The 12,155-nt window shown below is 53.7% G+C and overlaps 1 protein-coding gene across 4 annotated transcripts in view; it reads right to left on the reverse strand.

Moving 5' to 3' along the window:
* SLC38A9 (solute carrier family 38 member 9) overlaps positions 1 to 11,226 on the reverse strand; it is a 39,154-nt gene extending 27,928 nt beyond the window's left edge. The window contains exons 1-3 of one of the 4 annotated variants that reach the window (XM_059695038.1): positions 11,070 to 11,226; positions 9,779 to 10,184; positions 8,433 to 8,578 (exon numbers count right to left, since the gene is read on the reverse strand). In XM_059695038.1, the coding sequence (XP_059551021.1) occupies positions 8,433 to 8,545 (113 nt within the window). In that variant the 5' untranslated portion in view covers positions 8,546 to 8,578; positions 9,779 to 10,184; positions 11,070 to 11,226. Of the gene's footprint in view, positions 1 to 8,432; positions 8,579 to 8,961; positions 9,057 to 9,665; positions 10,185 to 11,069 lie in introns of all 4 variants that reach the window. The other 3 variants (XM_059695037.1, XM_059695039.1, XM_059695036.1) reach the window with 3 other exon arrangements.
* Positions 11,227 to 12,155: the final 929 nt, after the last annotated feature.

Raw genomic sequence — 12,155 nt, forward strand, 5'->3', positions numbered from 1 at the left:
AGGCAGCTGATCGATGTTTCTCTCTCATCGATGTTTCTAACTCTCATCTCTCTCCCTTCCTCTCTGAAAAAAAATCAATAAAATATATTTTTTTAAAAATGAGAAGGGGATCAACAATTCAAAAAATATCAGGCCAATAAACACGCACCAAAACAGCCATGTGCTCGCTGCTCCTGCCGGGGCCCTGCGGGTCTGCCGGCGGCTCTCGGGCGGCAGGAGGAGCTGAGCCAGCGTCGTCCCAGTCCCCTCTGAGGGACGCCCTGGGACCGGGCCGCCTCTGATGCCCACGACATCCTGGCACAGAGCACGGCTCGGCGCCTCGACCCACACACTGTCCCCAGAGGCCCAGCCGCCCCCGGCTCTTCTGTTTCTATTGGATCTCAAATCCATCTACTTTCCGTAGGCTTAGCGTTAGTCCTCGCGCACACAGCCTGCCCTGCAGCCACTGACGTAGGAACTGAGCGACACCACGGAGGGTGGGAATTTACCAGCGATTTCAACAGACACTTTGAGGTGAGTGTTGAATGAGACCGACGCGGAATTCACATGCATCTGAATTACTGTGTGGCACAGGTAAACGCTTTTCAAAAATGAAGAAGGCATATTCAATTATTACTGATAACATTATAAAGTGAAATCAAAAGTTTTAATGTAGTTAATAAGTAAGAGGTAATTTATCAAGGTTAATTATGACACCTTACAATTTTAAAATGTGCATTTTCATGGTTCATGATGTACGTAAGTACACATAATCTCAAATGCACAGGCACACGCGTGTGGACAGGCAGCCGCATTCTTACAGGCTGTTCCCATCGCTCTGAGCTGCAAGGGAGGCTGACGAAACGCGAGTGCGGACGGTGCAGGCTCCTGACCTTGGAGAGCCAGGCTGCTGCTTCGCTGTGGGTGCACACCTTCATCACCGCGTGTGGACAGGAACTTCCCTGACCGTGCATCTCCGCCCCATAACTCTTAGCTACATACAGACTGAAAAAACGCTGAGCTAACAATGAATTTCAAATTCTCTTCATGCAAGCCATGCCTTCAAATTTTGGTTTTAAAAATATGTATAAGTTGTTTTAATTCTACTGTCATGAAAACAAATACTCTCTTCTCTTACGGCTACAAAGTGACGGGCAAGAGAAAGGCGAGGGTTCTGGTGCTGTGTTCTTGCTATCAGCCTAGCACGAGGCTAAAGGATAATGGAAACGCCAGGGACACGTGGGTCCAGTTCAGCAGCACCTGCAGGTAATACCAACCGACAGGTCAGCTCCCGGCCGCCACGGAGCAGTGGCCCAGCACCGGGACGTCAGCTCAGCTCGTCATGATCGGGGAGGCAGCCCCGCACGGGTGTGTGTGTGGGGGGGGGGGGGGGGACGGGCCAGTGACACTCAACAAAGAAAGGCCGGATGTGGGAAACTCCCCAGAGGGCACGTTCCCCAAGCGGCTCCTCCCTCAGCCCCCGGACAAGAACGTCAAACAGATCACAGGCGGTCTTGACCCCAATACAGTAAGTTACGATGACCAACTGAGTATGTTGAAATAAAGGGCTTGTCTTAATTCTAAGTGAAGGGTCGGCTTCCGCCTGCAGTATCGTGCCAATTATTACTCCCCTACACAAATCTATCAGAAGAATTTCTGGGAAAAAGTAGCATTTCAAGTTTCATAACCTAACTACTCCATTTTTAAAACAACTGCCAGAGAGAACAATGCCAGGCCAGCATTTTAACTAAAACTTCCTGGAAAGGCAATGAGAACGGCAAAGAGTTCAGGAAGTCTGTGTAGAGAGGTCAGTGTTACTTGTAACATATACACGTGATTCTTCCAATGAACACGAAGACTGCTTTCTTCACTGACTCCAGTTAGAGGCATTGAAAACACAGAATAAAACGTAGCTGCTCTTGAAATGGCCCCAAAGAGCCAGGCCCTTTCCCGCCTCTCCCATCGCTAGGGGAGCCGCAGGAATCTCCCGGCAGCTCCCCGGCCGGGAGCGGGAGCGGGAGCCGGGAAGTCTGCCTTGCCCCTGGGGACAGAGCGGCAAAGGCCACCGCAGGGTCCCCCAGGTGACCAGGGCTCGCTCTGCAGCCAGGTGGCTGACACTGCAGCCGCCGGACCAGCACCCCTTGCTGGCAGGACTCCCGTGACTGGCAGGCCCGTCCCAGAACCACAGAACAGCAAGGAGGCCACAGTCCAGCTGCCACCTGCCCGACAGCGGGGTGCCCGCGGCTAATGCTCACCAACGACCAGTACTTGTCACCATCATGGGTTTCTTACCTTTGGCGGCTGTGACTTTTTTTTTTTTTTTAGTTCCAGAATTTCCATTTGCTTCTTTTTGTATCAACAAACATTTTCCATGAATTTGGTTCTTGAGTATATTTCTCTTCACCTTTTGCTATAAAAGTCTGTTTCTGGCCACTCGCCCTCTGGGTTCCCTGCCGGTCTCTATTGCGCACCGCCCCCCATTCCTAAGCACGGGGGCACCTCCTGCCCGCCCGGCTGGTGTGATGAGGTGCCGGGCGTGCTCCACAAGTACATGGGACGGAGTAGAAGGACCTGGAGGCGAGGGCGATCCTGGTTTCATCACGGAGGGCTCACATTTGCTTTGGGGGCCAATCCGAGAACCCGGGCGAGTCTAGATTCCCTTCGCCCAGTTTTGGGGAGTGAGGTGAGTAACGCTGAGCTAAGTCTTGGCCATTCTACTTCCGGTTCCCTCGTCCTTCTGAGTTTACAGAGCCTGGGGCTTCCGACCCAGCATTTGGGGCCTGGTCTCCCTCTAGATCAGTGGTTCTCAGCCTTCTGGCCCTTTAAATACAGTTCATGTTGTGACCCAACCGTAACATTATTTTCGTGGCTACTTCATAACTGTCATGTTGCTACTGTTATGAATCGTCATGTAAATATCTGATCTGCAGGAGGGTCTTAGGCGACCCCTGTGAAAGGGTCGTTCGACCCACAGGTTGAGAACCGCTGCTCTAGCCTGAAGGGCTGTCAGGCTCAGGTCTCCGGCCTCTCAGTGAATGAAGGAGTAGAGGGCGGGCAGGTCCCTGCTGGACCCTCTGTCTGACCCAGGGCTCACTACTCCTCTGTCTTCTCAGCTCCGTGGCTCTGAGCTGGCTCAGAACGGGCCTGGCCAGGTGAGCAGGCGACTGTTCTGAGCTAAAGGCTAAAGGCGAGCGCCTGGAGGGATTAAAGGAGTGTCCTTGCTCAGACCTGGGTCAGCCCAGGATGACTGTCCTGGCAGGAAGCCTCTCATCAGGGAGCATCTGCTCTGTTATCTGCTGGTCCTGGCTCCCCTCCCCGGCCCAGGCTCCGGCCCTGTCCCGCTCAGGGCACCTGTGCCTCCAGGTGGCTGCCTGTCCCTGGATGTGGGGTCTGGCCCCACACATGCGTCTGTAATGAACTGGGGTCACTTCCTCGTGTTAACCTCTCAGGAAGATCTAAGGCTGGGCCGCAGGCAGACCCCAGAGGGGGGGGTCTTCCTCCCCCACGGCCAGCTCGCCACCCTCTTCCTCCCTCCACACACACTTCTCACCCGGCCCTACGCGCACCAGGCCGCACACCAGGCCAGCTCGGCCGGGATCCCTCTGGGTTCAGCCTTCTCCAAATACCGTGAATGAGGAAGAGGAGGGGGAAGAAATAAACCACAGCTGGTTTGTAGGCAAAATAGAAACAAACAGAATCAGACAGAACACAGGCAGATGGGGGGAAGATGGGGGGCGAGGGGCAGGGAGCAGACATCTGGGAAGAGGGGGGAGATATGTGAGGATCAGAGAGGACAGGTTCTGACGGAGCAGAGCTCAGATCCCGCTCCAGTTGTCACATCTCTATGTTAAAGCCTCTCGAACCGGGCCGGCTGTCCCTGTAAGCCGTTAGCAGACGGAGTGACACTGGGGAAGGTAACGGGGAGCGGGGGTGGGGGGGGGGAGTGGGAGGAGCAGCTGCCCAAAGGCGTCCACCGGGCACGGCAGGAGGACGGCCTCCCTGGTGATTCTGCCCCTGGGGAAACGGGGCGCGGAGCGGAGCCCCAAAGCCGAGGCTCGGGGCGGGGGGGGGGGGGGGGCTGGGGAATGGGAGGAGGCGTTGGAGAAAACTGAAAAGGGAAGCCTGCAAACCAGCCAGCAGACGCTTCCCAGCTGGTGTGGCTGGCAGCAGGGCCGCCCAGGGCCGCAGAGGGAGGGCACGAGGCAGTCGGAACACCAGCTCTGTGGCTACCAAAGGCCTGGAGACGCAGGACAGCCAGAGACCGCTGCCCCCAGGGACTCCGCCACCAGAAGCCGCCTGACCTTCCTGCGCCCGCCCCCACCCCTCGCCCAAACCAGGGCGGGTGGAAGCCCGCAGAGGGAGAGGGACTGCAGTTTGCAGAAGCTCCCAGGGCCCAGGCGGTTCTGATGCGCCTTCCGAGGGGACAAGGGACGCCCTAGGTTCCTAGGTGTGCGTGGGGGCGGGGGGCTCCCGTCCAGGCGTGTAAGCGCCGCTGTCATGTGCGCGGACAGGTGACAGGACCCGGCTCCACCACAAAAGGGAGAGAATGACCACCAGTGACCAGCTCAGCATCAGGTGCTGTTTGCCACATTCGGTTAAAAACAGCAAACAGGCCAACAGGACAGCACTGCGCTGAAGCCCAGGCAGCAGCCGGCCGCCGCGGCTGCGTTTCCCTCGCCCAGGAGGCCGCCCTGCCCGCCATCTGCAATCACCGCCAGCACCAGGGAGGCCACCGCCTGCCCGACCCGGCCTCCCTCGGAGGGCGCCCTCCTGGCCGCAGTCATTGGCTCCCTGGCAACCACCCCTCGCTGTGTCCCACCCTCCCGTTGGGCACAGCTCCGCAGAGGCCTTCCAGGCGCGCACAGGCGCTGCCGGGCGGGTCAGGAGTCGCTGGTGAAGCCAGTGAGGGCCTCGTTTCGCTCGGTGGGATGCTGCTCTTTAGCAGCCCGACAGTTCACCAGTGCGGCTGTTGGTGGGGCGAGTCCGGGGGCGGGGCGTGCTGTTGTAGCTGTTCGGTATGATTGCAACGCGCTACTTCAAATTCACCATTTCACAGATACGTGGAGATGAGGCTAACGTAACCCTAGTTTTTAAAAGTTAATAACTAACAAATACGCTACATTATAGTATGATTCAGGCGGTTGTGGGATCTCACCAAAGTCATAGGGTCACTCAAAAATGACCGCAGTTCTCGAAATAGCTGCCTGAGCTGGTTCTTCTAATGCAGCGGTTCTCAACCTGTGGGTCGCGACCCCTTTGGGGGTTGAACGACCCATTCACAGGGGTCGCCTAAGACCATCAGAAAACACATATTGAATATATAATTACATATTGTTTTTGTGATTAATCACTATGCTTTAATTATGTTTAATTTGTAACAATGAAAATACATCCTGCATATCAGATATTTACATGACGATTCATAACAGTAGCAACATCACAGTGATGAAGTAGCAACGAAAATAATTTCATGGTTGGGGGTCACCACAACATGAGGAACTGCATTAAAGGGTCGCGGCGTTAGGAAGGTTGAGAACCGCTGTTCTAACGGCAGACACATCCCCTCAGGGTGTCTGACTTCTATTTTCCTATGTTAAGAGAAGTCCCTCATATTTCCATAGAAATAACAATGTTTTCAGGTACTCCCACATTTTCCTTCGTCAGACAGCGTTTTCAACGTAAATTATTTCACAGGCAGATTAACATTCAGTACGGCTAAGTCCGTACAAATATCTGCCTTCCCTCACACGCGCTTACCTAGCTGGTAATCCCATGATTGTAAGTCGCTGCCCTCTCATTTTGCCAAGTTTCATTACAGAAAACAGATGTCCATGTCATCTCCAGGGTTAAACAAATCCTCTCACTCCTGCCCGCTCGCTGCGGTGGAATGCAGGGGCGCCCTGGGTTCTAGTGTCACAGTGGCCAATTACTTCTCATGGAACTTAGAGGTTTCAGAGAAGTTCCCAGCATCGCATCAGCGTGCATTCGTTCTGTCCTCCCTGATGTGGGAGTAGACAAGTGACAGTGACAAGATCCGCTATCTCCTATCACGGCCACCCCACACGCCGTGATAAATTTCCCACGCGATAACCTTCCCACTGCCACCTCCAGCTGCAGGAAACACTAAAAACGTGAAGTACAACCACGTGCCGTATCACGGCGTTTGGACTATGACGGATTGCATGTATGATGATGGTCCCAGAAGGCTATCACGGAGCTGAAAGACTCCCCTCACCTAGCAGCATCGTAGCCATCGTGACATCACAGCACCACCCGCTGCCACTGCCTGCAGTGCTCAGCCCAGGAGCATGCTGGCCGGGCTAACGGTCCAGGCGCAACAGGCTGCACCAGACAGCCGGGCACGCCGAGGGCTAGACCGTCCGGGCGTGCGTAAGGGCCTCTGTGGTGTGTGCCCGACGCACTTCTCAGAAGCCGTCCCGGGCGTTAAGCGACGCCTGACTGTCTCTGGAACACGGGAAGGGGACATGGAGACCGGCTCTAACCCGCCCCTCACCTCCGGGACTGTAACCACTGCACCCCTTAACAAAACGAGGGCTCGCGGGCAAAGACCCGGGGAGCTTGCTGAGCTCCTGCTGGGCGTTCATCCGACGGCGTCTGCCGACCCCACCTCGGCTCTCAGCCTCTGAGGAGCCGCCACGCTCCCGCTCCCGACGGTCCCTGTAGAGTCACTCATACACACTGTGCTATGTTTGCTTCATCGACTTATTTCTTACCCGAAGGGTGGTATGCTGTGCACACTGCTCTGCACGTCCCTTTCGTCCCCTGACGGGAGAAGTGGAGGACTCGTTCTGTTTTGATATGTAAGAAAGCCACTTCCTTCTTTCGAATGGGCAACAAGATTCCATTGTATCAATATGCCACATACCTGGCCTTATAAAAAGGACCTCCTGGTCGTTTTCAGTCTCTGGCGATTATAAAACACTGCGCTGAACAGCCTTGCACACGCATGACTGACACCGAGGAGAGCTGGGAAGGAAACTGCCTGTGGCACCAGCCAGGAACCACCGCGCACCTCGTCTGTCTGGTGCAGCCTGCTGCTCCCGACTACTGGCCTGCCCAGCATGTTGCCGGGCTGAGCTCTATAAACTTTGGAATTGGCTGCTGGCGATTTGGGGGGGATCACGTTACATTTATGGGTTAAAATTTAAAGAGCAGGACGCCCCATGTTAGTCTTCCCACTGACAGCAGAAAAGGCCTTTTGTCACAGGTCATCGTTTCCTAACTCTCGCACACACGTAAACATTTCCAAACTCTGGATGCACCGCACGATCCAGGACACCTTTCAGCCTCTGTGAGCCGGTAATTACTCCTGGTGGCAGGACAGGCAAGTGTCATCCCTGGTCACTCCAGTCTCCAAAACATTTGAGGACCATTTAAGGAAGAAATAGGAGCCATGAGCCATGCTGTTGTTAGAAAACCTTTGGTGACACCTTCTGGAAAGATCAGGAAAGTGCAAGCATCAAAACTAAAGGAGTCAGTGATTTGTAAGAAAATTCTTTCAAGAAATGCTACATTATCAATGCTCTTAATGGTACAAAGAACAATTTTGTTTTGGGGGGGGGAACGCTGATTTTGATGACTCCAAAAAGTGATTTGGAAGAATCGTTCTAAACGAGGAGAATCAGAACAGTAATATCTTAACTGAGATACGGTTTAGATTTTCATTTTTATAGCTGCACAGAAGATATGAACAGGATAAAGTGCCAAGTAAGTCCAAGAGTTCCTTCAGTAAATAAAAAACAACACAACACAAAACGAAGCCCTAAGAGAATGTTGCATCGAAAGTACTGGCCACAGTTTATCACAGATTCTAAGTTGCACTGTATAGATGTACACGGTGCAACTTAGAACCAGCATCTCAGATTTGAAGAAATCATGTTACTTTAGGTCCCTCAGTAGTATTTCAAAGTTTCTCTCGTATTGATTTTGCACGTTCTTAAGGCTATTCCTATGTATTTTATCTCTTCTTCCATGACATTTTTTTCATCAGAATGCTATTTATTTTTGCCTGTTTAATTAATAGCCACCTTACTGAATTCTCTTACTGTTTATAACAAATTTTCAGGGCATTCTTTTGGGTTTCCCAAGTATGCAATGAAATGAGTTTAAACTGAAATCCTAAACTAATGTGCTGGAATTTGAGCCCCATGAAGGTCAGGACTGTGGGTTACTTTCAGTGTTCTATGCTCAGCACCTAGCATATCACTAAACCACATCAATGCATCTTCATCAAACCAACCCCTCCCCACAGAGATGTTGAGTTTAGTTGAAAAAGCCAAATATAAATGAGGAAATAGTATTCGGGATCTTACAGATCCTGTAAGAAACTGGGTATTTGATAACTAAAGCTCTATATGTTTGGTTATAATTAGTTCTATTTTAATAACTAAGAAACCTAATTATGAAATAAGTGTTTTACTTTAAACACTCACCTATTGGGCCTTAGATCTGATGACTCAAACTGGATATTCATGGGCCCGGGATGTACCTCACGGTCCGCCTCGGGGGCGAGAAGCTGCCTGGAATCGCTGTCCAGGTCTGCCATTTCCTCCGCCTCTGAGCACTGCAGCAGTCAGTCCTAGATGAGTCAGAAAAGATGGGTCATTTAAGTTCAATTAAAATTCATTTCACTATTAAGAAATAATACATTTGCATGCATTAGACACTGGAAAAATACAGGAATCTGCTGCAGATATCTTAATGCAGTATACGCCTAAAAGACATTTATTTTTTATCAGAAACTTGAAGTTCCTGCTTATTTTTCAGCTTGCTAAAAAATAAGTGGACCAATCCCTTTCCAGTAATAAAACAGATTCGGCTATTTGGACCCATTTTCCTGCAGAAAACAACTAAGAATCAGGCCCACTGTTGGTAACATTAAGGAATGTTAGAGAGGCGAGTGGCTTAAGGGAGTTGCTTCTGCCCTGAGGGTGTTTGCTGCACCAGGGGTACTGGGCTGACGTTTTCAAGGCCAACCAGGCTGGGTGGCTCAGCTGGAAGAGTGTTGTCCCAGGCACCTAAAAGTTGTGGGTTTGATTCCTGGTCAGGGCACATACCTAAGGGAAGCAACAGACCCATGTTTCTCTCTCCCTAAAATCAATAAACATATTCTTGAGTGAGGATACATTAAAAAAAGAAAGGACCCATACAATAACCAAAATTGAAAACTCAATGAATAGATTTAAAAGTTGATGAGAAAATGCATAAACTCAACAATTAAATCAGAAGAAACTACCCAGAAGTGACCGGGGGGTGGGGAGAGACAGAACATGTTGAACAGATTAAGAGACATGGGAGATGGAGTGAGAAGGTCTACCGTGCATGGAACTGGAGAATCAGAGAGGCGACAGCAGAGGCAATATCGGAAGAGAGAATGGCTGAGAAATTTCTCGATCTCATAAAAGATAATCTGCAGACTCAAGAAGCTTAATGAATCCAAGCAGAATCAACAAACAATATATTATAGGGTTGAGACCTACGGCTCAGAAAGAGATTCCTTTTAAAATATTCCTGCTCACTGACAATGCACCTGGTCACCCAAGAGCTCAGGTGGAGATGGGCAGTAAGATGAATGTTGTTTTCATGCCTGCCAACACTACATACATTCCGCAGCCCATGGATCAAGGAGCAACCTTGACTTTCAAGTCTTATTATTTAAGAAATACCTTTCGCAAGGCTATACTCCCATAGAGAGTGACGGCTCTGATGGATCCGGGCACAGTAAATGAAAAACCTCCTGGAAAGGGTTCACCATCTAGATGCCATTGAGAACACTCACGGGAAGAGGTCAAAATGCCAACACTAAGGGGCGTTTGGAAGAAGTTAATGTAAACCCCACGCAGGGCTGAGGGGTTCGAGACCCCGGTGGAGGACGTGGCTGCACACGTGGTGGAGACCGCAAGAGAGCGAGAATTGAAGTGGAGCCTGATCACGGGACTGAGGTGCTGCGATCTCACGCAGATCTGAACGGAGGAGCGTGCTTCTTAGGGACCAGCAGGGAAAGTGGTGTCTCGAGATGAATCAGCATCTCAGATTTGAAGAAATCGCCTCCTGGTGAGGGTGCTGTGAAGACTGTAGAAATGACAACAAAGGATTTGGAATGTTCCGTAGACCGAGCTGGCAAAGCAGCGGCAGGGTGTGGGAGCACGGCCTTCACTTTTCAAAGTTCTATGGCGGGTGAAATGCTAAAAAACGCATCCCAGGCGACAGAGAAATCATTAGAAGCGAAGAGTCAATCCGTGCGGCAAACTTCACTGCGTTAACAACTGTCCCAGCCCGGGGCCGCCTCCGCCCGATCAGTCGGCAGCCCTCACCCTGGAGGCAAAACACTAAGCCCCGCGGGAGGCTCAGAGGACGGCCGGCAGTTTTTAGCAATAAAGTGTTTCCACTGAGATGTCCGTTTCTTAGACACGCGCTATTGCACACTTCACAGACTACAGTGGAGTGTGAACATGGCTCTACAGGGGCTGGGAAACCAGAGTTCGTGCGCCTTGCTTCGCTGCGGCGGCTTCATCGGACCCGCGGCGGCTCCAGGCTCCGCCTGAATTCTAGACGGAAGAGGTCAGGCCACCTCCTACCAGGACACGCGCTCTCCCCACGGAGCCCGCAAAGCCGGGGAGGCCGTGCCTGTCCGGCTGCGCCCCACCTGTGGTCCGAGCGCAGGACCGAGCAGCGTCCTCCGACCCGCCCGGCGGCTCTGCTCCGGGGCAGAGAGGACGCCCCGATGCCCGCACCCAGGTCCCCTGCCGCCCCCGTCTCAGCCAGTGGGCATCTCAGGTGACCCTGCCGTCCCTAGGCTCCAGCGGGCGCCCACTCAGCCTCCCCCGGACTCGCTCGCACCCGCTCTCCGCGAGCCGCGCGCGCCCCCCTCCGGAGCGATCTCCGGCCGGGCCGGCCTCACCGCTCCCCCTCCCCCGAGAAGCCGCTGTTCCACCAAGAACTTCCCCGACTGACAGCCGGCGCCGCCGCCGCTGCCGCCAGCTCAGCCGTTCCGCCGACTCAGCCGTTCCGCCGCTTCCCCTCCGCTCCCTCCCGACAGGCGGGCTGCAAGATGAGGGAAGATGCGCTACCTGAGCAGGCCAGGCCCTCCGCCTCCAGAGCTCAGGGGGCAAGGTGGGAACCTTCCCCAAGCCTCGGAACTCGGGGCAGCCCGGTTTCCTGTACCCCGGCAGGAAGGGGCCACAGCCTGACCGCGGGGGCCGGCGGGGAATGGAGTTCCGAGAGCACTGGGCCGCAGCTGCGGACTACAACTCCCAGAGGCCCGTGCGACAGCCACACGCCCCTAGCCGCGGAGCCCCGCCCTGGTCTTGCCCAGCACGGGGTGAGCGGGAGCGCGCGGCTCTGGTCTGGCCTCTGCCTTGGGACTTCCCGCCGGGGGCGCACGCCTGCCCGCGGCTCCAAGGCGCCCAGAAGGAGGGAGGCGTCGCCTGCAGTCCTCACAGCCCGGAGGCCTCGTGGGAAAGGGCTGATGCGGCATCTCCATCGAGGGGGACCTCCCGTGCTCTGCCCCTCGGGCTTTGCTGGTGGTGGTCCCCGCGCTGGGCAGGGCGTGAGCCACGGACGCCCAGGGAAGCTGGCTGCTGGAGAAGTGTCGGGTTGGCACTCCTCCTCCCAGGTCTAGACGCTGAGCTTTCTTTCCCCCACTTTTAAGTGTGTGGACACATTCATCTCGGCTAAAGAGGGGCTTTGGGAGGCTTTGAGCGCCCTCCTGCCATCCCTACCGTTTCTCCAAAGCCATAAATCAGTGTGTTTGCTGGGAAAGGCAGCTCCAGGGGCGCCCTTGAAGAGCGCATGGCAGCACCTGCACTGTCACGTGATCAGCGGAATGAACGAGTCCCCGTGTCATAAACAGCTAAGGGCAGCTGGACTCCAGAAACGGCTATTGTCCCTGAGTTACCGATAAGGAACCGGCCCTAGAGAATGGATGACTTGCCCGAGGCCAGAAACTATGAGGTGGCAGATAAGCTGGAATTCAAGCCGAGGCGGCGTTCCAAAGCGTGTGCTCGAATTACAGCTGGCGGGGCCTCCACCATGGAAGGCGTGGCAACTGCATGGGACGTGACATGGTGGAGATTGACCCTCTTGACTTGCAACGGACTGAGATGCGATGTGTTGACTTCACGATGGTGTGGGAGTGGTGCGCATTCAGTAGAAAC

Source organism: Myotis daubentonii, chromosome 4 (genome assembly GCF_963259705.1).
Source record: "Myotis daubentonii chromosome 4, mMyoDau2.1, whole genome shotgun sequence".
NCBI classification, from domain to species: Eukaryota; Metazoa; Chordata; class Mammalia; order Chiroptera; family Vespertilionidae; genus Myotis; species Myotis daubentonii.